This window comes from Maniola hyperantus, chromosome 26 (genome assembly GCF_902806685.2).
Source record: "Maniola hyperantus chromosome 26, iAphHyp1.2, whole genome shotgun sequence".
NCBI lineage: Eukaryota > Metazoa > Arthropoda > Insecta > Lepidoptera > Nymphalidae > Maniola > Maniola hyperantus.
The window spans coordinates 4,597,139-4,623,477 of NC_048561.1; the positions used below are offsets into that span (position 1 = coordinate 4,597,139).

General features: G+C 43.5%; 1 protein-coding gene and 1 long non-coding RNA gene across 2 annotated transcripts; both read right to left on the reverse strand.

The window, feature by feature from the left end:
* Positions 1 to 8,281: 8,281 nt before the first annotated feature.
* Positions 8,282 to 11,411, reverse strand: LOC117994135 (zinc finger BED domain-containing protein 5-like). The gene is made up of 3 exons (XM_034982019.2): positions 10,945 to 11,411; positions 10,658 to 10,834; positions 8,282 to 10,590 (listed from the first exon to the last, which is right to left on the reverse strand). The coding sequence occupies exons 2-3, from the start codon at positions 10,826 to 10,828 to the stop codon at positions 9,805 to 9,807; spliced, it is 957 nt and encodes a 318-aa protein (XP_034837910.2). The 5' UTR covers positions 10,829 to 10,834; positions 10,945 to 11,411; the 3' UTR covers positions 8,282 to 9,804.
* Positions 11,412 to 11,806: 395 nt separating this feature from the next.
* Positions 11,807 to 14,767, reverse strand: LOC117994134 (uncharacterized). The gene is made up of 2 exons (XR_011238271.1): positions 13,589 to 14,767; positions 11,807 to 13,461 (listed from the first exon to the last, which is right to left on the reverse strand). It is a non-coding gene; the product is annotated as an uncharacterized lncRNA (long non-coding RNA).
* Between the last annotated feature and the right edge of the window lie 11,572 nt (positions 14,768 to 26,339).

Consider the following 26,339-nt stretch of genomic DNA (forward strand, 5'->3'; position numbering starts at 1 on the left):
CTCTATGGAAAATTCTTACAGACTTTTGCGACTTTGTGTTTGAGGGCAAGTTGCGGTGACAAGTTGGGACAAATCTATGAACCAAAGAATATAATATAATCACCACTATGAACAAATTGGTTCGTGTGTATAGCCTTAACGGATATCGCACATTTGTGGTCGTTGCTCTCTATAATCTATGAATTCGTTCGATTTGTCTATGCATTTTTCTATTTGCAGTGGTGCCATTTTAAGGTGTTCTCCTTAGATTTAGGGTAAAACTGAACCAGCAGGGTAATTTTAGGGTATGAATTTAATAATTTATTTTTGGGTGTTGTAGGTATTGTTTGGTGTACTTTTAAAGATTGCCCCTAATAAAACGCTTGTTAAACTTATAAGGAGGTTATCCTTAAAACCATGATTTCAAATAAATAAATTAATAAATTAATATTTTTTTTTTAAAATTAATTTATTCGTTTATTTATTAAACTTTTACAAGTATTTTTGAATCGTCAGATGCATCTAGCACTGGTTCGGAATGCCTTTCCTACCGAGAAGATATAATTATTATTATTAGTAATAAAATACAATTTAAAGATATACCACAAACCTTGTGTCAACTTTCTGCCCAGTAGGGCGATTGGCTAAAACCTGCATCAATCATTATTACAATCTCAATTATTGTTCTGATTGGCTGAATTTGTGCTACTCTTGTTGCAACAATGCATTGTAGCCAATAGTGAGCGAGCGTTAACCAATCGGAGGGGATTGCGATCGTGACATTGTAGCTGTCATTCTCCCGCAATCGCGCAGCTTGATTACCATTTTAGAGAGAGAAATATCTACTTTAGAATTATGTTTAACTTTGTGAGTCAACGGTGCAGAATTGTGGGTTGTAAGTTCTATATGTGATATTATTTTAAACACTTCTATTCTTTACCTGGACCACTTTATTATTAATCCTTAAGCTAGTATACACCCACTACACACAGGGATTCAGAAAAAGTACATAGGGTTTACATGAGTCTGTTATAATGAATTAATTATATCGATATGTTATATTGTGCAGTGGTTAATATTTTCTTAAATTATAAAAAAACCCATATTTAAAACATTAAAACTTAAATGTTTCATTTACAAAGTTAGTAAAGCTCCCAAGCCGTAGAGTAGCAATGTCAAGACATTGAACTACCCTACAGTATAAAAGTCCAATGAAACAAAATATACAACTATTTACCTTTTTTGTACTGTAAATTGTTCAGCAACCTCAAGGAACACATAAAACCTTTCAAAATATATCATATTTACGCAAAAAAAAAAATTACTAGTACTCTAAAAAATTATACCACTGTTACTAGTTTCTACCAAATAAAGTTGCGACAGAAAACAAAGAAGTGTTTCAAACAATATCAATCATCCTCAATCACCAACGGTTTAATCATGGAAACTATACTGTATAATTTAACTCGGCTCGGGGTGGCCGCATGAGATATCTATAGAAATTCAATAGAAATCTAGGGTAAATTGAGACCAAGTATGGGATAAAGTGAAATCAAGCCCTGGTAACACTGCACCAACAATTTTTCTTTTTCGACCGGTCGCAAGCGTCAAGTCATGGCTTCCAAGACATACATAAAAGTTAAAATACCAATTTTAATCAAATCACAAAAAACAACGTGGCTAACGTTGGGTTAACAGGGAAAATGAAAATCTGTGTCATCTATTCGTTAATGGCACGTTAATGGTTTCCAGTTGAGTGCTGTCCAGGGACGTCTTAAATTGAAAACATTTGAACAACATGGCGTCCTAACAGGTATAATTTTTCACGTGTATTATTTCTTCGACGAACGTGTCGTATATTTCTTTCTAAGCTATTGATTGAAAAGTGTCGTTTCCTTTACCAATCGTAAATTCTGAATATCCTGTTGGTATATACCCTATACCCTGTTGGTTCGTAACTTGAATGTATTACTTAGTCAATATTTTTGGTAAATAATATCGAAGCGAATTTGATTTTTAAAGTTATGGGATTCTCAGACCAGCGCATGTTTGGAGCTCTGGCAGTGTCATTTCATGGTTTTTGTGTCTTAAGTCTGAAGGTACCAGACCAATAGGTAGGTAGGTACATTTTGAGTTTGTTGTGGGCTTCTTCTCAGACCAGTGTATGATCTTATTCATTATTTATATGTTTATATATTCATATAAACTTCGTAAGATAACCAAATAAGAAACAACAAGGTTGTCGGAAAGGAAGGGGATTTATATTTTAACACGTTATTTGATATTTATAAACCTCTCTTTTTGTTGGTGTTATGATGTCATATGAATAATCATTTTACTAGCCAGAATATGCAATTCATTCCTTGCTGTTTCATCTCAGTACATCTAAGTACTTACCTACCTATAAAAAAATTAAAATTTCAAAAGAGCTTGTTAAACAATTTGCAATCTCTTTTGAAAAGAACTATAAATCATCATTCCACAAGCCTAACTACTGAGTTAAACTTGATACTTATTTTAAGGCTAAAAAAGAAGTATTTCTATCTTCTACACAAGATTAGCATGAAAAGTTGCCTGTCGTGCTCATTTCTTAATGACAAAGTTTGGTAGCCGTTCAGAAGAATATCATGATGACGTTGCTCGTGGAAAACTTGGTGTTCTGATTTCATAAATAATCATTTTGTTTGCCAGAATATGCAACAAGTTTCTTGTCGTTACATTTCTTGGAAAATGGTGACTGGAGTTTCTTGCCAGTATCTTGTCAGTCTCTGCTCTACAACTACCTACAATATATATATTTTTTTAATTTTATTCATAGGAAGATACAAACAACAAAAATACCAAACTTATTCTAGAACATAAAAATAATGTAAATTTGTCCTCCATTATCAACAAAATTGCTTGAGTAAGTGGCCCTAAACTACGCAAAACACCCGTTCGTCTTTCTGGCGCCAATGTTATACCTTGAAGGAGAGCAATGTGCTGATTGGTTAACCCATACTGGGATATATTTTGTGTGTTCTCCTGTTGTCTAGTTGTTGATACTGCTTTCCCATCACAAGATCTTTTTATTCCACGTTTTGCCACTGACTCCCTAACTCTAAAACCCCAGTCCTAACTTCGTCATAAAAAGATCTAAAAAGTGTTACAAGCTCCACAATCAGAGTGCAAATGAGGAAATTAATTTCTATTTTTTTGATCTTTATTTTCTCTACTACAGACTTAACAGTAACTTCTACTTTGTCAATTTTGGCTGTGTACCCTAAGAATCTCAAATGTCCTGGTTTATCATATTTTTCTTTAAATTTCAAAAGAGCTTGTAAAACAATTTTACAATCTCTTTTGAATAAATAAAAATCATCATTGCACAAGCTTAACTACTTACTTAAACTTGATAAAAATGTTTATTTTAAGTCTAAAAAGAAGAATTTCTATCTTCAATACAAGATTAGCATAAAAAGGATACTGTTGTCATTTTTTAGTGACACAGTTAGTTAGTCGTTCAGCTGCCCAAAAGAATTATAATGTTGCTCTTGGAAAGTGGTGTTGAGTTTCTTGCCATGATCAGTCTCAGTCAGTCAGTAGGATAGGGACACAAGAATAATTGTTAATAGTTTCTAAGTTCAAATATAACAAGTTGCCTTATAAAGAAAAAATTTAAAATTTCAAAAGAGCTTGTAAAACAATTTACAAACTCTTTTGAATAAACAAAAATCATCATTCAAATTATTGTAAGGCTAAATAATAAATAATGCTAAATAAAGAATGATTTCTATCTTCTAAACAAAATTAGCATGAAAAAGTTACCTGTCATGGTAATTTCTTAAAAATTCTGTTCAGAAAAATTATAAAGTTGCTCTTGGAAAACTTGCGTGTCGTGATTTCATATCAATTATAATAATCATTTTGTTTGCCAGAATATGCAACAGGTTTCTTGATGTTTCATTTCTTGGAATACGGTCACTGGAGTTTCTAGCCAGTATCTTGTCAGTCTCTGCTCTCCAGTCTCCGAACCAGAATCAGCCGAGGAGATTTAAAGGACAAAAATAATTGATCAAAGTTTCTAAGTTAACATAACATAATATGTAACAATTAACAACTGTCTATAATTTTTTTTGAAAATTTCAAAAGAGCTTTTATAACAATTTACAAATCTCTTTTGAATAAATAATAATCATCATTCCACAAGTTTAACTACTTAGTAAACTTGTGGAATGATGTTTGAGGAGTTTAACTATACTTAGTTGAATTTGTTTAAAATACTTATTTTAAGGCTAAATAAAGAATTATTTCTATCTTCTACACTAAATTAGCATGAAAAAAGTCACCTGTCATTGTCATTTCTTAATGACAAAGTTTGGTAGCTGTTCAGCTGTTCAGTAAAATTATAAAGTTGCTCTTGGAAAACTTGGTATCGTGATTTCATATCAATAATAATAATCATTTTGTTTGAAAGAATATGCAACAAGTTTCTTGCCCTTTCATTTCTTGGAAAATGGTGACTGGAGTTTCTTGCCAGTATTTTGTCAGTCTCTGCTCTCCGAACCAAAGAGATTAAAAGGACACAAAAATAACAAATATAACAAGTAACAACTGCTTATAATTTTTTTTGATAATTTCAAAAGAGCTTTTAAAACAATTTACAAATCTCTTTTGAATAAATAATTATTTATTTATTTATTTTATTTATTAGGAACACACAATACATTAATTTAACACAAACTACGACACTTATAGACAAACACAGGCTGATAAATGTATCTATAAAATGTGTACACAGCATTTGCAAAATATCATATAATCATCATTCAAACTATTTCAAGTATAAATTGAGAATGATTTCTATCTTCTAAACTAAATTAGCATGAAAAAGTTGCCTGTCATGGTTCATTTCTTAATGACAAAGTTTGGTGGCCGTTCAGAAGAATATACCTAACGTTTGTTCTTGGAAAACTTGGTGTTGTGATTTTATATATCTACATAGTATAAAATAAAGTCGCTTCCCGCTGTCTGTATGTATGCATGAACGCGTAGATCTTTTGAACTACGCAACGGATTTTAATGCGGTTTTCACCAATAGATAGTGATTCAAGAGGAAGGTATAGTTTAATATTGGTTTGTGTTAATTTTTTAAAAATATGACGACATTTGAACAAAATGTCTGAAGAAATCAAGCTTCCATCGAAAAAGTTTCCACAAGTTTTGCTTCTGCTTTCTCCAATCGAACGTAATCCCTGACGATATGCATCGTAGATGTGCTCAAATCCATATTCATTAAGTAACAAAGTATTCTTCCTTATTTTACTGGATTGTGACTAGTCCGTATCGGATATGCACGGTCTTCCACGTTTTCCAGAAGAAGTGAATGGTGTGGAATCAGATATAACATCTTCCAAAATTGGTAAAGTTACTGAATATTCTGAGTCCAATCAATTACATTTATTTAATTTATTTTTAATGAAATTAAATTTAGGGGGGTTTCTGGACCCCCTTAAGTGTACTCACATTATTCCCTTTATTTCCAGCTATTTCTCTATCCGTGTGGTCTTCCTCCTCGGATTCTACGGAGTCAGGTTTCAAATTGTTCAATATGGTCTCCAATACTTCCTTCCTGTTTCCCAGATGTTTGAGTGCATTCCCTTTCAAAAGGTGGTTCCCAGATGTTTGAGTGCATTCCCTTTCAAAAGGTGGTTCCCAGATGTTTGAGTGCATTCCCTTTCAAAAGGTGGAGAATATTATCATCATTCTGACTCCTGCCAAAATCAAACAGAGTCAAAGTTCCATTAACTTTAAAGTCAGTGTTTATGTTTATAGAAATGTTTGCATTTTCAAAAAACTTGTTGGCAGATCCTGACTCTGTTGTTATCATCAGAATCAGCAGTAGGAAGAGTGACAGTTTCTGTTCCGTATGGTTAGATAGGAACTAGTAAAAAAATCTAGAGGTGCTCAACTCAAATTGAGTTTACTTGTTACTCACTAAGAGACACTGTTAAATAACTATTAACACTTGGGGGGAGCTATATGGTTTAAAAACCTGTTGATCGCAGCGGATATCTGAAGCTCTCCACCCGTTGCTGTTCCGAACCCCTCACCACTGTGACCCTTAAGACAAGTGGCAGGTTCGAAGCTCGACGCTATTGCTGCTGTCCACCGTGCTCAGCCCGCTGTGGTCGAGGACCTTCCACAATGACCCTTAGGTCAGGTGGTCGGTTGGCTGCTTGTGGTTGCATTGGGCACGCGCCGTGCACCAGTGCGCCGCTGCACCGCAGCTGCTCTTCGTTCAGCTAACCGTGGGTGGTAAGGACCACGGCTCAGCTGTGAGGTTGTTGCTATTGGAGGGCTATTGCGTCGAGGGAGGACGAACTTTAAATGTTCGAGAGCCTAGGTATGCTTGAAACTTTTCTACTGAGAAGATTACGGCTAACGCCTCTCGCTCAGTAGCGCTATAATTCCTTTAATTTCTCCTCAATAATTGTAAACTCAGAGTCTGCCTTTAAAGATGTTTCTACGATAGCCTCAGATGGACATTCAACTATAAGTTTTCTCGTCTGCCGTCTGAGGATCTCAACGGTGTTTCCCGGAGTATCCGAACGAATGGAGACCTCATAAACCAATTCATCCTTACGAAGAGAGTGAAACTGTATTACTCTAGATTTATCCATTTTTGTAGCAATTGGTGGTATACACAATTACAATTAAACTTAAAATAAGTATATTAAATTAGATTAATCTATTTACATTAATGAGCGAGTAGTTTCTACTCTGAGCTGGTGACTGGTGGTCTATCGGTGAAACAAGGCATTTACTTATACATACAATTTATAATATTCAGCCAAATTGATGGTTTACTATTATTTTTCTACTAATAATTCCCAGTGATAACCCCAAAATTGCACAGAACAAAACTTTTTTTCAAATTAAATATCAAAATATTTTAATCCACGTTGAGCGCCACTGTAACGTTGCCACTCTTTTTACTTACGTCCTAGTTGTGCGTTGCAGGAGTGGCAAGCGTTATCAGATAGCTCTGGTACTATCCATTATAGGTTGCTTTAAGGTTATTTATGGAGATCAGTCCAAGTGTTGGGTAATGGCTGCTTTGGGATCTTTCCTGAAATTCCGGGCGAATACTTCCATCTCCTAAGAATGTCGGAACTGTGCGCTTCTGCACATCACACTATGCTGGATTGGTTGGAATTCTTCAGGAAAACACTTGTTGAAGCACTATTTTCTTTATTTCCTAGGTACTGCTACCACTAGGTCTGGAGGAGAACTGTACCGGCATACATTTTGTTTTTGTGTTGTTTCGGATTGACTATGCTGCGTAGGCCCTACTGGCCGCTACAGCGTCACCGGGGGGGTTGGCGAGCGCGAAGCTCCGCCTGGGGGTGAGCCCTAGGGCTCGAAGAAATAATTCGAGAGGTCGGGGGGCAACGTCCTCCTAAGGGCGCCTCCTGTTAGGCTCGGACCTCGGCTTAGGGTGACGTTGGGATGGGTGGAGTTGTTGGTCTACTGGTTAGTCCGTACGCCCCCGAGGCCGTGGCGTGAGCCCACGTCCGGGTGACGTTAGAAATCGGGGACCTCGTCTTCGCCGGCGAAGACGCTGTGATGAGGTTGAATTGTGTAGCCCTACGAGATAGGGTGCATTGTCGGTCATGATTTGATCGTCGGGGTCGTTAAGGACGTGCTTAGGGCGTCTTTTATCTGGGGGGTCGTTTCGGTCGGGGGTGTAAGTCGCTGCCTCAACTATTAGGGGGTTGGGGTGTCTAATGGCTTTCTCAAAATAATTTTTGGAAAGCTGTTTAAAGTAATGAGCTATTGTCGGGAGTTGGAGGTCTCTGTGGAGGTCCACGTTGCGCATGTACCACGGGGAGCCAGTGGCCGTACGCATAAACTTATTCTGTAGGACTTGGAGAGGTTTGAGAGAGGAGGGCGGCAGGTGTGCAAATGCAACACAGGCATAAGACATTATTGGGCGGATGCACGTTTTGTATAGCGTGACTTTATGTCGAAGTGACATTTTGCTCTTTGCGCAAATCATGGGGTAAAGACGGGAGAGCACATACGCTGCGTTCTTGCGGACTCTACGAATGTGCGCGGCGAAGCTCATCTTGTCATCAAAGGTTACACCCAAGTACTTGGTATTAGTTTGCCAGGGAATGGGGCGGTCGTAAAGAGTTATTTCAGTCTGTCGAAGTTTGTATTGTGATTTCCTTTTGGACTTTTGAAAGAGCACTGCTGCGCTTTTCTCCGGGTTAACCTCTATCCTCCAAAGGCGGAACCAGTGGCCTAGGCCAGCGGTTCCCGAATTCTTTTGGCTTCGGAACCCTTTTTGTTTCACCATTTTTCGGCGGAACCCTAGCTTTTAGTAAGAAGTAAACTAAAGACGGAAATACACTTACATCTCGTGGCGTGTGGTAGCGCGCCAGAAGCATATCGGTTTCATACATTTAATATGGTTAAAGACATACTTGAATGCCTTGTCGTGTCACGTCCTGTCAAATGTATGAAAACGTATGATCCTGGCGCGCCACGACATGCCACGCCACGTAAGTATATTTCCGCCTTAACAGCAACATTTTTTTTCGTGAAATCACACCATCTGAGGCTTTTTGGATTGGTGTCCGCAATGTTTGATGTTAAGAGAAAGACTTTTTAAGATAAAAATATTTACTTAGTTAGAAGAAAAGGTAATTACAAAAATTTTAATGTGATGAATGAAATCTCTTCATAGTTTTCCTTAAAATTACATCGAAGTCAGGTTTTATGTCCGACAATTGGATGCGGAGGTCTGGTGCAGCATTCAACCTACTCCTAAACTTATTTTTCGTGTAGGCGTACGCTGAAAACCCAGCCTCGCATCTGTAAGTTGTCACAAATGGGAGTAATGCTATGATAGCTTTTTCAGCAATGCCCGGGTATTCGTTTTTCAGGCCAATCCAAAATTGACTCGGGTTCATGATAGCTTCAGATTCGAAAAGTTGTTGGAGTGTGGATGAATTTTTAATATCAATTAAATTTTCATATTCCAATACAGTCAGTGTTAAAGGTTTGGTACTAATCCTAAATGGATTTCGGACCCATTCGATTTCCCGTAACCGAAGCTTTTCTTCTGGAAAATATTCCTCCAAAGATGTTTTTAGGTTTGTCAAATGTTCACGTATACTTATCTCTACGTCTGTAGCGATTTGAAGATGATTATATTTTTTGAGAAATTGCTCAAGTAGTGGAAAACACTCATACCTTTTTTGTCCAAGACATTCAATCCACAAGGCGATTTTCTCTTTCAATGAAGATACTTTGTCACTCACTGTAAATATGGTTATCATTCTTCCCTGCAAAGAGCTGCTCACTGTGTTCAGTTTATCAAATATGTCAGCCAAATAAGCCAATCTCATCAACCATCGCTCGTCTCGTAACAGTTCAAGATAGCTAGCACTTGCAGGCGAAGGAAGGGTCTGTAAGAAAACTTTCAGTTCATCGCGCAATTCATATAATCTGTTTAAAACCCTTCCTCTGGAAAGCCACCTCACTTCCGTGTGTAGAAGGAGTGATTGATGCTGACTTTTCATGTCTTCACACGTTTTTTTGAATAGCCTTGACTGCAGTGGACGTGTTTTCACAAAATTGACGATTTGTACGGCTTGATCAAGGACTTGTTTTAAATCAGATGGCACTCTTTTCACGGCAAGAGCATGACGATGTAAAATACAATGACTGCTAGTACAATTTTGCGCAACAGTTTTAATTCTTGACACTGTTCCTTTTACTTTACCAATCATGGCTGCAGCTCCATCGCTGCATACATCAATACATTTATTCCAATCAATTTTGTTTTTTTTTCATGTATTCATCAATAACTTTAAAAATTTCTTCTCCAGTTGTATTGGCCTCCAAAGGAGCACAGAGAAACAAATCTTCTTCGATAGATTCTCTGTATGGATATCTGACAAAAACTAGCAGTATTGCTAGTCCGGCAACATCCGTACTTTCGTCCAGTTGCATTGCAAATGCATTGCTCTCTTTCAATCTATCAATCAATTCATCTTCAATGTGGTCTGAAATCTTATGAATACGGTCAGATACGATGTTGTTCGAACACTGTACCGTTGCCACTTTCTTAGCTGAATCCTCTCCAAGCAAGCAGGCAACAACTTCAGTCATGCATGGTTTCAAAAAATCCTCGGCTATTGTGTGAGGTTTTCCAGCTCGTGCAATCTTATAACTTAGCATGAATGAGGCTTTCGTGGCGTTTTCATTATCAGTTTTTGCATATTTTTGTAAAGCGGTCACACCTGCTTGATGTACATCTCTTTGTCTTTCAAAAAAACTAATGTTTTTATTTTTGAGGTGAGGATGATTAGTATCAAGGTGACGCTTAAGCTTTGCAGGTGCCAGGGAGCTATTCAACAAAATCTTGCTGCAAACAACACATTTTCCATCAGGATTTTCAGCATTCCCTATCGGTATAAATCCATAGGACAGATAGGACTCATCATATTTTCTCTTTTTTGAAGATATTCCCGCTTGACGTTCAGTATGGTCGGTAGTAGATGGTATCACTGTGTTTTGCTGATTTTGTTCAACAAAAGTGTCTTCCGTACCAATACCCTGAAAAAAAAATGCTATAACTTTAACAAATTGAAATAAATTATAAAAAATAGAATTAAGTTCTTACTGAACAACTAGCACCACTGGTAATTTCCGTTTTTTTTTCAATTGTCTCTCCTTCTGGTGAAGATGAGACTTGGTCAAAAGCTTGATTAGATTGATAAGTATTAACATTACTGTCCACAAAGCTAGCACCACGTTTCCCCTTAGCAATCCCAGGTTTTAGCCATTTATCCATCGTGAACTGTAAGTAAAACACAGCAATATTTTAGGCAAAAACGACCTGTTTTTGTGGAACTATTATAAGTAGCATTTGATTTATCATTATAATACGTAAAAATAATAAAAACATACCTGCTTAAAACAGTGCTCGTAAAACTATAAACAATCACTATCTAGGTACGGAATTTATTCTTAGCTTATTTTCGAGTTTTAAAATTTGGTATCAAAAACTTGATCACGTGCAGTCCTAGTAATCGTATTGACTCAACTGAATGGTCGCAAGCTGCCGCGGTATGCCGCGGGCGGCGGGAGAGCGACGAACGGCGCGGGCGGTGGGAGGACGACGAGCGGCGCGGGCGGTGGGAGGACGACGAGCGGCGCGACCGGGCGACGCGACACGTGACACGCACAGCGTACCTACCTACCTACATGGCGCCTAAATGGAATTTTGGAATGCAATATTTTAAAACAAGTTGATTGAAAATGAATAATAAATTACGTCAATTTAATATTATCACAAGTGAAACGATTTACAATATGGAAATCTTGAATTTTCGCGGAACCCCTGAGGGTCTTTCACGGAACCTCAGGGTTCCGCGGAACACCTTTTGGGAACCGCTGGCCTAGGCTACTGACTGCCTTTTGGAGTCGAGCTTTAACGTTCCGGTAGTTTAAGTCGGAGCTGTATAGAGCGGTGTCATCCGCGAACTGGGCTATATGAACATGAGGGGATCTGGGAATGTCGCTGGTGTACAGCGCGTACAAAAGTGGCGAGAGCAGGGAGCCCTGAGGGACTCCTGCTCGAAGAGGTCTTGGGGAGGATAGGGTTCCATCCAGACGGTAGCGGAAAGTTCGATTGGTGAGTAGGGATTTTCCGATACCACCTAAGTATCGATACTTACTCATTTCGATAATACTCAAATCTTTTTTCGATACTATACAAATAAGTACTCCTCAAGTATCGATACTTACTGATATCGATACTTTTTGGAACTTTTATTTTATTATTTTGAGGGTGCTATCAATGAACGTTGAAGGATAATAATTTAAAGAAAATTGAGACGAAAAAAACGATTTATTTATTATAAATGTTTATTAGGCTTATTATAATTTAAACAAAAAACTCTTCAGCATTAAGATTGCCCAAAAACAGTAACTGTTCAAGGTATTTAGAAGACAATCTGTTTCTTGTTTGTGTCATTGTTGCACCGGCTTTGGAAAAAAGGCACTCGCTAGGAACTGATGTTGCAACAACAATTAAATATTGCTGTGCATACTTGTACAGACAAGGAAACACCAACTTCATGTCATCCCATTCTGCAAATGGGTTGCTTTTAAGAGAAACTACTGGATTTGATAAATAAAGAGAAACTTCATCTCCCTGATGAGATTTTTTTTTCTTCTTGTGCCCATGTGCTAACTCTTTATGATGTTTCCAAAAATCGTATTCAGGTGGTGCAGTAGATGAGACATCATCTTCTGACTCACTTGGGCTACTTAGTTGTCCGACAACCATGGTTCTAAGTTTTTGAATAGCTCTTCCGCATGCAGAGGGGTCTTGGAAATGCAGATTTTTAAACCTTGGGTCTAGAATTGTTGCAATGGCTGCATGATCGTTTAATTCAATCATCCCATACCTCCTTTTCAGCTCTCTCAATAAAACATCCTTACATTCTTTAACGATAGCGGAGTTTGGAGTGATACTATTCAGTTCTGTAGTTAAGCAATTAAGCATTGGTATAATTTTGGAGATTGTTACATACTTTTGGCCCGATGATTCTCTTGTTACATATTCAAAAGGCTTTAATACAGTTGTAAGCTCATTCAAGGTTTCCATTTCCACTGCACTTGGCAAATTTGGAGCCACTACACTCTCAATTACAATTTCTGATATTACTATTCTTAACTTTAGAAATCGCTCTAACATAAAAAAAGTTGAGTTCCACCTAGTTCTTACATCTGCAATAAGTTTTAAAACTGATCCTGCCGAAACATTATTACGCATTTGGATTTTTCGTAGCTTATCCGACTGCACAACACTATTTTTTATCCAATTAACAATTTCTCGTACTTTTATAACAGCTGATTTAACACTGGGCAACTTTAGTGCCTCTTCAACTACAAGGTTAATAGTATGGGCAAAACACGGTAAATGTTTTTTTTCGCCTAAAGACATTCGTATGGCAGCCAACATTGAACTGGCATTATCTGATACAGCAGCACGAATTTTGGTAAGTGGAATATTCCATTTTTTCAAAATATCCAGCAGGTTTTCCGATATGTATTCAGCTGTATGTCGCTCTCTTAATGCACGAGTTGCAAGATAATACATACACATTTGACCATTTTCTACAAAATGTATGGTGACGCCCATGAATCCTACTTCATTCATTGTCTCTGTCCATATGTCCAGCGTTAAACAGAAATTGTCTATCTTGGATAATTTGGACTTACAAATAGTTATACAAGCTTCGTACTTTTCGGTAGTCATTTTCTTTAAATACTTTGCGCCAGGAACTTTAAAAGTAGGCTCCAGTTCTTTTACAAGTCGTAAAAAGCCTTCACCTTCAACTATATTAAATGGACGCATATCTTGACAGATAAAAAATATCAATGCTTGAACAATTCTGTTATACTTCGTACCACCAGCTAAAAATAAAACTCAATTTTAATACATGTAATATTAAATTAAATATTTATATATTTTTCTTTAACACTAATTCTATATGTATTAATATTATTTTGCTAATATTTAATTAAATATCTATTTATTTACCTTTATTAGATGAAATTCGTTCAAACGCATTCTTTATTGAATTGCTCAGACATAGCTCCCTTGCAGTCTCCGAGTCCATACTTGTTAATGTGGTTACACTAGAGCAATCATCACGATCTTCTGAAATTTTCGATGTTGATGCTTGGGGTTGATCATCTTCCATTAAATGCCTTGAGTTGGCCAACACTATTGTATTTTTTGAACTGAAACATAATAACAAAAATTAACACTTGATAGATCGATAATCTTCAAAGTATCGATAATACCAACTCCAACACTACCGCCATTTAACAACACTATTACACTAACAAAAACAAACACATAACCTTAAATTGTTTAAATCGTATTTATACAAAGGAAATATCTCATCACCGGTCATCAATTATTATTCATATATTATTAATATATAGACAAGACAATCACAGTACCACTGCTGCAAAACTATTTTTTATACAAATAAAATAGGTAGGAGTAGGTAGGATTTTTTATTTAACATCTTAGGAAAGCAATCGCAAAAAAAAAGAAAAGTTTAGAATCCTACCTTTCGTTGGACTTATTATTTTCTTTTTTCTGTAATTTGCCTTTGTCCACAGAAATTCCATGAGTTTTAGAATGCTTGAATAAATTCGACGTATTCCCACAATACTTCACAGACTTAAAACACTGTTTACATTTTGCAATTGTTTCGTTTGTTTTGGTAAAATGTGTCCATATTATAGATTTTGGTGGTGCCATGATAACATTGGAATAAACCGATGAATTTGATGATTACAATTAATAAAATTACTTGTAAACAATCACTTAACACTTTCACAATGGCGGAATGGCGAGATGATTTGCGAGCGGGTGCGGGTGTTTTCTTCTCTCGCTTTCGGCTCGGGCGGGCTCGGCTGAAGTCGGACGAATTCGGCTAGCCCAGCGCGAGACAACGCGTCACTCACGCCGCCACGCGACGAATACCGGTAACTCGGTAACCTGATTAGCTGACTGTTTTTGCCTCGTTTTTGCTCTCTTAGTTCTGTATGATGCGTTTGCTGATTCGATTCGATACCAAGTATTTTTGTTTCGATACCGATTATGTATCGCAAAATTGATTCGATACAATAAATACTTGGTATCGAATCAAAAGTATCGAGTACCTACTAGTATTTATTAGTATCGGAATATCCCTATTGGTGAGAAATTCTCGTAGTAAACGTACGAGTCTTTCGGGCACGCCTAGATGGTAAAGCTTGTAGATCAAGCCGGCGTGCCACACCTTGTCGAAGGCTTTGGCTACATCGAAGAAGAGGGCTCCCGTTGGGATACCTCTCGTTTTGAATCGGTTGAAACCGAGAAGGATGTGCTCCGTGAGGCGGTGCACTTGATGAACACATGAGTGTCTGGTTCGAAAGCCAAATTGCTCGTCGTTGAGGAGGTTTTTCTCCTCTACGACGGACCTAAGTCGATTAAGGATGACTTTCTCATACACCTTGCCAAGGGTGTTGAGCAAACTAATGGGGCGGTAGCTAGTAGGGAGGTTCCTAGGTTTCCCTGGCTTGGGGATGCCTATAACGGTAGCTTCTTTCCACCTGTCGGGGAAGGAGCATCCCGCCATGAGGGTGTTGAAAATGACAACCAGGAGGTTGATTAATACATCGGGGAGTAACTTTAGTGTTTTGTTATTAATAGAGTCGGGGCCTGGGGCTTTTTTGGCGTGAAATTCTTTGATAATTTGACGAACTTCGCCGCTATTCGTCGGGAGGATTGGATCGCCATCTGGGGCGGAAGAGAAGATAGATGCTAGTTTGTTTTCGACTAGTTCTATGTGGGAGTTATCTACAGAGATGGTGCTCGGGGAGCATTGGGCTTCTAAGCTATCGGCCAGGCATTCGGCCTTATCGACATCTTCAAAGGCGGGCGGTTTATTGGGACGTAAAAGCGGAGGAGTGGCCGAGACAGGGTCGGCTTTGAGAGCTCTCGCCAGGCTGTAGTAGGCTACATGCGATGGCTTGAGCTCGCTCAGCCTCCTGTCCCATTGTTCGTCGCGGTTTTTGGCAAGATTTTAGAGCGCGTTTTATTACTGTGTGCGCCCCAGATCGCAAGTGGGATCTCTCCTTGTCAGCATGGGTTCACTCCGGGTAGATCGACCGTCACGGCGTTGAGCGAAATCCTCAGTACAGCAAAAACTACTGAAGCGAATTACGTGCAGGCAATCTTCTTGGACATCTCTGGCGCCTTCGACAACGCCTGGTGGCCCATGATCATGCTGAAGGCCAAGCGGGGTGGGTGCCCGCCCAACATCTACCGCATGCTCGCTGACTATTTCAGCAGACGGCGGGTAGGCATGTTCGTCGGCGGCCGGGTGCAGTGGAAGGTGTCGACCATGGGTTGCCCGCAGGAGTCTGTACTGGGGCCCACTCTGTGGAACGTCCTGCTCGATGACTTGTTTCGGTTGCCGCTCCCGTGGGGTGTCAAAATTGTCGCGTACGCGGATGACGTCACCGTGCTGATTGAGGCCGCCACGAGACGGAAGATCGAGTCTGCTGCGGCCGACTCCATCTCCTTATTTGAGGATTGGGCCCAAAGGAACCGCCTCTCCTTTGCCCCTGCGAAATCGCAGACGGTAACGCTCAGGGGCAGGCTCCAGCGGGCTCCGGTCATCAAACTCGGTGGTGCGTCGATCAGGGCGGTGCGGTCTGCCGTCGTACTGGGCGTAACGATCGACTCAAGTCTGTCTTTCGCCGAGCATGCGCGATCGATCGGGGAGCGCGCCGCTAATTGCTTCGGGAAGATGTCGCGTGTGTCGACCTCTTCCTGGGGCATTCGATACCCCGCGTTGCGCGTTCTCTATTACGGCACCTATGTAGCATCGGTCACGTATGCTGCGGCGTGTTGGGCCGAGAGGGCAACGCTCTATGTTGTGCGGACGTCGTTGGTCCGGTCCCAGAGGCCCGCTCTGATCCTCTTGACCAAGGCGTACCGATCGAACAGTGCCGCGGCCCTCGCTGTTTTGGCGGGGGTGTTGCCGGCGGACCTGGAGGTGATCCGTGCTGCCCGGGTAGATGAGGCGCGTAGGACCGTGGTCAAAGCGGAGTTGAGCAGGCGTAAACGCGAGATCGGGTTGGCCATTGTTGCGGAGTGGCAAGCGCGCTGGACGGACGAGACAAAGGGTGGTGAGCTGCGTCGGTTCTTCCCGGACGTGGCCGGTCGGCTCAGGGCAACCTGGGTCGCACCGGACTATGAGACCTCGCAGATCCTGACAGGCCATGGATGCTTCAACAAGCGCCTGCATGACATGTGCCTCGTGGAGAGTGGAGGTTGCTTGTGCGGACTGGCGGAGGAAGACCTCCACCACGTCTTGTGGGAGTGTGCGCTGTACGAGGACCTCCGGTGCGCCCTGCTGGACGGGATTGTTCGCGAGGAAGAGGGTCCGGTTTACTACCAGGACCTCGTTGCTTCGGCGGTAAACTTCGGCAAGCTACGGGAGTTCGCGCACCACTGGCACAAGAGGCGGAACAGCTCGGACCGTGATCGTGGACCAGTGGGTGTTTGAGGAAGGATCCGGACCGCGGGGCACGCGGGGATCTGCGTGATGTGTACGTCTGCCCCAGAAAGGGGAGAAAGACCAATTAGGGACAAGGGCAGGAAAGAAAGAATTTGTAGGGAGTCAAGAAGGCGCCCCGGGAAAGAGCCACCGAGCAAGTACCGAACGGGCGCCCTCCCGCGTTTCGGCCCATATAACCGCGAGGTTGGTGGGGCCATGGGAGGTGGTGGGTTGTTCGTCGCGGAGTTCGGCAAGGCGAGCCTTTACCTCCCTCTGGGCTCTCCAGAGTTCTCTCCGGTTGTCGGCGTTGGGACATGCGTCATGGGCTCTACGTTTAGCGTTTTTGATGGTGATGAGCTCTCTGGCGTCGTCCGGCAACTGTCGACGGGTGAAACCGTTCGGCATCTGTCGGGAGCAGGCGCTTAGAGCATCGCGGATATGATTAGTAAGGTGCAGTGAGGCTGCATGCGCTTCATCTAGGCTACCTATAATGTCAGGAATTTGAGAAATGTGCACTGAGTCTATAGACTTAAGATGCTCTGAGAGCTTCTTGAAGTCAATGACTGTTTTGGTCGGGGGGGCCGCGGTGGGCGGGGGTCCTAGCCGCATTAGGACGGGACGGTGGTCTGAACATAGCTCGGACAGCACCTCCAAAGGACTCACCTGAAGGGCGATGTTTTTTAGAAGAGCTATGTCGAGTATGTCCGGTCTGTCTGTTGAATTGTCGGTCGTTGGGTAGCGAGTCGGTGTGTCAGGGGCTATAACTATGAAGTTAAGATCGGGGCGGTGCGTCAGTCTTTCGAGTTGACGCCCTCGTGAGTTCGGGGAGCGGCAATTCCAACTTTGATGTTTGGCGTTAAGGTCTCCGGCCACGATGACGGAATCTCCTAATGAGAGGAGTGCGCGGATGTCGCTTTCTAATAGATCTTTCGAGGGAGAGAGATAGACGGATGCTAGTATGACCGACGGATGGCCAGTCATACTCACCTGACATATAGAAGCTTCCATATTGGTTAGTTGAGGAGGGTCGAGAGGAGTGCAGTGAAGAGCCCTTCTGTAGTATATAGCAGTGCCGCCCTTTGCAGTGGCCCTGTCGTTTCTGACAATATTAAAATTGGCAATTCTGGGATTACTTCTACTAGATTTCAAGAAGGTCTCTTGCACTAGGAGAATGTCGGTTTGATGTGCACATACAAATTCGCGGACTTCGTCCATTTGGTCGATAAGGCCGTTCGCGTTGTAGAACGCGACCACTAAGGAGTGGGGTTTTAATCTACCTTTGGTTGTACTATCCATTATAGGTTTTTAAGGTTGTTTATGGAGATGAGTAGACCCAAGTGTTGGGTAATGGCTGCTTTGGGATCTTCCCTAAAGGTCCGGGCGAAAATTTCCATCTCCACTATGTCAATAGAGGCGAGGACGGTTTCTATTAATTTGAGATTATCCGCAGCGTTTGTCGCTGCGGATGTATGGAGCGGTTGCTCTGGCTGGGGCTTAGGCGTAGGCGCGGAAGCCTTGGCCGGGGCTGGTTGGGCGGGCTTGGCCGGGGCTGGTTGGGCGGGCTTGGCCGGGGGTGCCTGGGTGGGCTTGGGCGCAGGGGGGTTAGTCCTGGGAAGGGGTTTGTCCCATGCGTTGGTGGCCGGAGCCGGCGTAGGGACGAATTTTTGGGTGGGTTGGGGAGCTGCAGTAGGTTTGCGGCCGGCCGGTTTGACCCTTCGCTTTTGCTCCTTGGGGGCATTAGGGCATCCGCGATAGTTCGCGGTATGCCCTTGAGACCTGCAAAGAACACAGCTCGGGGGCTCCTCGGTTGGTTGCTTCCTGGGGCAGTCGGAGGTGCCGTGGTCCCCTAGGCACTTTACGCACCTGGGGTGGGCGAAACAATTCCTTGCGGAATGGCCGTACATCTGGCAGCGATGGCACTGGCCCATCCTGCCGCGGTTACGGGGGGGCTCTATTTTGAGGCCAGTAAGGCGACACACTGATGTTATGTTGTTAACTTTTTTACCCGCGGGGGAAAGTTCTAAAGTTACGAGCACCATCTCGTAAGGGACTTTGGTTCTAGGATGATACATCCTGTGAACCTCCAGGACTGGCAGCTCCTGGGAAAGGAGGTGTCTTAATGAGCTCTGTATCGAGCTCCTTCGGGAGGCCGCGGATAACTACGCGTAGAACGCGTTCGTCGGGAAGAGCGTAGGTATAGAATCCTACATTCTCTTGTCGGAGAGTCTTTGTAAGAAGGCGATGGTCGCCTGAAGTTGGGCATTGAACTTTGATGCCCACTGCGGTCGAGCGGGCACTCGTGAAGGAGATACCCTGCTGGTCTAAAAGTGGCAGGATACGCTGCCAGCTCAGTTTCTCTCTAATGAAGAGAGGAGGGACTTTTTCCCTTGGCGGTTCCTCCATGGGGGAGTCTTCAGACTCCTCCTCGGAGGTCGCTTGGGAGGTTGTGGGTTGGTTACCGGGCCCTGACGGGGCTGCAACGCCCACCTTTTTAGGTGGGTTTGCGTGCGACTTTGAGGCCTTCAGCTTTCGCTTCTGGGCCTTCGTCTGCACCGTCATGAATTCCTCTGTTTCAGAGGAGGCTGGGGACGTTTCGGAGTGAGGCTCCTTGGTCGGGATCGGTTTTTGGGCTGAAGGCCCGGCTGGGGTTTTGGAGTGAGGCTCCTTAGTGTCGGTCGGTGTCACGGTCGGGGTATCGTCCTCCATGGCCGTGGCCGAGGGAGGAGATGCCGGGGGACGGTCGTAGCGCGTAGGCGTCCGACTCGCATGTACCTTAAATTTCTTAAGGTAGTTGGGGTCTCGGGTCGCGAGGTCGGCGATGAGAGCACTCATGTCGACGTCTTTGTAGAATGTCTGGGGGAACTCCGGGCCCTGATGGGGCCCAGGAGCGGGTTGGTCGGGGTGGTTGAGGCCCATAGTGGACCCGGTGGCGCTAAAGGTCCTCCCTGCCAAGGCAGGGAGGTGGGTACCTACGGTGTGGCCCTAATGTGAGTCCCCGCCCTTGGGTGACGGGGGTGTGAACCTATGCTGTGCTTAGACTAGTGTACTCACGGAACCTGGACTCTAGAACTACACTACACTATACACAACGCAGGAACAATCGAAGCACTGGCAATCCAGGGCACTTGCACTGACACAGGGCGAACTCGCGCGAGAGTCGGAGCGGTACCGAGAGGTAGAGCGCATGAGCGAACGTCCGCACGGGGCGGAAGCCGAGCACTGTACCGGCATACAAAACCGGGCCAGTATTTATTCGAAAATCACATGAAAAAAGTAGACCATCTGATTGGCTGGCAAATCAGAGGATCTTTACATAGACCAATCAGGAGAGAGAGCAGGTTCGAGAGGTGTGGCCTACTCAGAAAACCGGGCCATACTGTAGTGAGAGCCGCGCCTCTCGCTCTATAATTATTCCTATCCCTTTCTACAACTATCTCGCTCTATCACTGTTGCTATCTCTATCTACGCTATTTCTCTCGCTCTCAACTATTGCTTTCTCTGTCTACTTTTATTTCCTATCTCTGTTTATTTGTAAGCCTGTCTCTTTCTGTTTATTAAATCTGTAGCAAAGGCTATTAATTCTAAGTTATTTACATTTAAATGTTACTAAACCCTAATAAAATTACTGTTTACATGTTAGTGTTTCTAAAGCTATCTAAGTACATACTATTAAAGGTAACAATCTTATATATACTAGACATTGTTTATCCTACGATAACTATTAAACTATTTATTATTTCTATAAACACATACTATGCACTATATCGTCCCGCACAGGAACATTGAATGGTTGAATAGGGCATTCGCCGATCGAGGCGATTCATATGTGCGCTCCACTTGGTCAGTAAATCCCCCGAACTCAAAATTTTGAGAATAGGTCTCTTGGTCCGGTATGGAACTAGAATGTGGTCCTAGATCATACAATGGCTCGTCTACTGGAGCCGTCTCTTCTTTTGCCTTGAAGTCGTAGGCGGTATTAACATCGTCCTTCTTCTCAGGCTGTTTCTCCCTTTTTTCGTTGTTTGGTTTTCCAGTTTAGGCTGCGTGGAGTCTGCTTCCGTGGCTTAGGCGGGCCTTCCTCAAAAACTCGGGAATCTGCCCAGTTTTCCTCAACGTTTCTTTGTTGGTAATCATATGCCCTTCTTTGGCTTCTAGTGCCGGCGGGATTGCCACGCTGACTTTGCTGCACGCCACTAACGGGATTTCCTCGTTTGAGTTGGCCAGCGCTTCTTCCGGTATTCCGGGAATTAGACATCCTGTCGGATAACTTAAAGTTTCAAATAATATTTGTCATAAAAACGACAAAAAACGAGCAACAATTAGCCTCCAAAAAGCTTGGGGTGCTCAACAGAGCAAAGCGGTACTTCGCGCCCGAGCATAGGCTCCTACTCTATAAGGCGCAAGTCCGCCCTCACATGGAGTACTGCTCCCACCTTTGGGCTGGAGCACCCCAGTACCAACTCCTTCCATTTGATCGGATCCAAAGGCGGGCTGTTCGACTTGTGGACGATCCCAAACTAACCGCCTCGTTGGAAAGCCTGGAGCACCGCAGAGACGTTAGCTCTCTATGCGTGTTCTATCGCCTGTATAATGGGGAGTGCTCTGAAGAGCTTTTTGACCTCATTCCACCCTCTTTTTTCTACAACCGCACCGCGCGCCACCGTAAGGAATTACACCCTCACCATCTGGGTGTCTGGTGCACTTCGACCGTCCGCTGCGCCAGATCCTTCTTTCCACGCACGTGCAAACTGTGGAACCAACTCCCATCGGCGGTGTTCCCACTAGATTATAACATGGGGTTATTCAAGGGGCGGACCAACAAATTCCTAAAAGGCCGGCAACGCATCGGCGGCTCCTCTGGTGCTGCAAATGTTCATGGGCGGCGGTAATCACTTAACATCAGGTGACCCGCCTGCTCGCTTGCTCGCTATATCTATTAAAAAAAAAAAAAAAAAAAAAAAACAAGCTCTGTTGATGGTTACAATACGACGTCCAAAATACGCTAACACGAAGACCCCAGATTCACAAGCTGCTGCAAACAAATCACTCCTCATGGCATTTCGGTGGCATTGCTGTGGGACCTTCACGTCCAATTCATCTTGAGCCAAATCGTTGGGTTAAGGTAGTCCCTGCACAGCCGCGCAAAGTGAGCTGGTGCCCCGTCGTGCTGTGAAGTACCATAGCTACGAACGTTTCCACTGGCGGATGTTCCAGTTGCGTCCTTAAGAAATGAGCCCATTGACTGTATAAACACAGGGCCCAACAACCAGTCGCCTTTTATGACGATTATAATCCGCTAACGGTGTTGAAAGCTGGACATACGGTAAACTTGCGAGTTTTCGTGTGCCCACACGTGCTTATGATGGCAGTTGAATAGCCCCCCCAAGGTCTTCGCTAGAGATAAAGACAGTCAGGTTCTGCTGCGTGATGGGGACTCTCAACTGCGACTCTGCATTGTGTCGTGGCGTCCCAATTCTTGGTCACCCACAAAGCACGTGTGACACATTCTCTCCTGAGAATGTGTCACACGACTGTGGAGTATCTTCATCACACTCACAGACCGGACTATCCCTCAATTTAAATCTAAAGAGGTGATTCCCAAAATCACAATGACCTGTAAAGATTTAGTCAAGTCGGTGTCCATGTTTATCTTAATTATTTTGTAGGCCTCTCTTATTTGGGGCGGAGACCATTTTCGTTATGGCTTCAGTATCCTCTTCTGAGTACCTGTTGCCATGCTTCTATGGTTCTCTTTCTGATAAGGCGCTTGACCTCAGCCGGCGCTCACAGTCGATGATGTAGGCATATTTCTAACGGCAGTCTGTGTATCTGTCGGTGTGTTAAGCTTTAACAACTTTCTAATTATATTTAAACGAAAATCTAAAAATGACATGACTTTGTCATTGCTATCGGAAAGTTTCATTTGTTGATTGAACATCATGAAAGAGTTCAGCAACATAACTTGCATTACGTGTAATAAAATGTTTCTATACCACCTTAGTATAAGACGGAAAATATGATAGCATTTGATCTTTTCTATCAACGCCTGTCATAAATTTATTATATTCTACAATAACTTTTGGTTTCTGTGACACTTGACCCCGTGTCTATTTCTAGAATCAACAAAATTTAAGTGATGTTCAGTTGATACCATCAGTACATTCCTTTTGTCTGTATAATTGGTGCTGGTGCCACGTGTATTGTACCTTGTAAGCAATGTACCTTTAGCGGTCTTAGCCTTAGTAATCTGTTCACAAACATCCAAATCGTCAAGATAGGTTCCGAAGATAGCATGAAACACAGTCTGTGCCGTTTTTATTTTATCTCCTCCACTTCGCATTCGGAAAACTACCAATTTGTTTTCAATAACATCATTACTGTATTTAAGCATACCTGAGCCAGAGACACTCCAGGAAAATTTATTTGACTTATGCGCCCAGAGCAAACGATAAAATAGAAGAGGAAAATAAAATTTCTGAGTAGATCTAGCAGTACTCATTATGAGGATGTCCCCCAGTTCCTTTAAAATCCCAGCTGCGCTTCCAGGGCTCCGAGCCTCCTTCAAACAATTTATTATTTCTCCTGCCATTGGGAGCATCTGCAGGCTATTCATCATAGCAGATTGGAGTTCATTATAATATTTGTCTTCCAGTACTAACATTATGGCTTGCGCTAATGGTCCTAAGCTTCTTATAACTCCGGTTCTTCTTTCTGGTGCGAAGGTAATCCCTTGTAACAATGGAACATGGTGGTTGTTGATTCCATACTGGGAAATATTGTGTGTTTGTTCTTTTGTTTTGTCTTTTTGAGTTAATATTTTACCTGAGGCGTCCCTTTTTGAAGTTTTCTTTGCTATACTTTCTCATCGGATTCCTAGATCTATTGGCTCTAAGTGTACCTGTAAGATATGTGCTTTTAGCCAGTAACTTTTCTGCTAATGTGACACTATTATAAAATTGACCTTATTTAGAGAATGCCCTGCGTTTAGGTAATCTTCCATAAGCATCATCACCACTTTATCAGGGTGACCTTTCCCCTGAAGCTCAGTGTCATGTGAACCACAATACATTATGCATTTTCTGCGTTATACGCAGTTGGGTCGTCCACGCGGACCCTCGCGGGTCCCGGGGTAACTGTTCGGGGCGATGGCCCCCTTCAGTGGTGGCAACGCCGCCTGCAACTACAGGCGGGTCACGGGGTGTGACCACTGGTCAGAGGTGTCAGTCCGGTGGGCGCGCTGCGGTTCGATCAAGCCCGCGTGTGATCGCAGGCGATCGGTTTCTGCAGCGCGACGTGGTATGTCCGTGGGCTTACAACCCGCCGCTCAGCGAGGTCAAGCCCGCCAGATGTAGCCCGGCGGGCGCCCGTCAGCCAGCGGCGAGGAAGCGATGGGTCGATCAGGTGGCAAGGTCACGTGGCAGGCCTCTCATGTCCGGTGGGCGCCGATGGTATGGCGCGATGCCCTGCAAGTGCTGGGCTCGCGCTCCATCCGCGCGCGTGAACATAGAGGAGTGCTCAGACGGCGAATGTGGTCGTCTAGGCTCTCGGTCTCTGGAGATGACTGCGCTCGCAGCGACTTCCTGCGTTGCGCGCTGGTGAGGGCGATCGGAGAAGCTCCCGAGGTAATGGACGCCCGACCATCGGACGGGGGATGAGTGGAGCGATGCCGTGAAGGTGTTCGTACGGTCCGTTGTCCGCACGCGCAAACATGCGCCGCGCGAGTGTACGGACGTACCCCTCCACGGAAGGCGTCTTGAGGTCGCGGTGTATAACATCGTTCCTCACGTACCTCGGAGCTTGGACGATTGTTCGCAGGCATTTGTTTTGCTGGACCTGTAGACGGCGTCTCTGGTACTCGGAGCAAAGGGAGTACCAGGCTGGTGCCGCGTACGTCAATCGTGAGTGGACATAGGCTCCATAGATCCGGAGCTTGGTCTTCGGTGTGAGGCTCGAGGTGAGGACCTGGCGCAACATCGACTTAGCTGCACATGCTTCGTTGACGACGTGATTGACCATAGAGGTCATGCGCAAGCCAGAGTCGATGTGGCACCCCAAGTAGCGCACCGAAGTCTGCCACTCTATGTCCTGTCCCCGAAGTCGGAGTTGACGGTACGGCTGTCGGGCGCCGAACAGGATGGCGGTCGTCTTCCCCACGTTGACGGCCATTCTCCATTTGTCCAGCCACTCCGGCAGCAGGTCCAGCAAACGTTGTAGTCGATAGATGGCGACGATCAGGGTGATGCGACGACGCGAGATACGCGCTGTCATCGGCATATAGCGATAACAGCACGTCTTCCTCCCCCTCGCGCAGATGTTCGGCGAGGGTAGGGATGTGTCCGTGTACATCGCGTATAGGCACGGGGATAGGCAGCTGCCCTGCGGTACTCCTGCACGTATTGGGCGGGGCTGGGAGTCCTCGCCTTCTACTGACACTCGGAAGGATCTGCCCTCCAGGAAAGATGCTACCAGCCGCACTATCGCAGTTGGTAGGTTGGTCGAGAGGAGTTTCGCCAGGAGGCCGGCTCGCCACACTCGGTCGAAGGCCTTCTCGATATCGAGGAAGACTCCGACGGTGCAGTATCCTTTGTTCTTAAGACTCGCTGGCGATAAAATTGAGTCCTCTCGCAAGCTGGAGCGTCGTGGAATGGTAGCTGCGGAAGCCAAATTGTTCGGCCCGCGGACGTAGGTGCGGGGCAAGCCTTGAATCTAACCCTAATTATTGAATGAATAATTAGGGTTAGAAAAAGATAGGTTGCGAAGTATTAATAGAAAACGGTCGTGACATGAAATTTTTAAAAGCAAAGTTAAATAATGGATCCGTGCTCCAGTAATCATTGAGTAGCTGTATTGTATGTGACCCATATGAAAAAGTAATGCCAAGAAGACCCGAACTTCATCAGCACTTGTATCTTTCCAATCTTTAGCTCTACTATGGGGGTAATTGTCTTCTAATAACAAGCGTAAGGCATGAGTATTGATGCTTGTTATCAACAATGTCATAAATGTGGAGTTAAAAATATATCGAAAAAATCTGTAGGGGACCCAGCTGGACCCAATATTTAAACGACCAATATTGCGGAATGGAAACTCCTGTAGTGAACCTGTTCCATTCCTCCTCTGCTTGGCTAGTACCGCTTTGGTCAGGAATCGATTCTTGTTCGGAAGGAGACGAAGAACTGGCCTCTTCGTCCCTACAGATGCGCATAATTTACTGACTAAACTGGT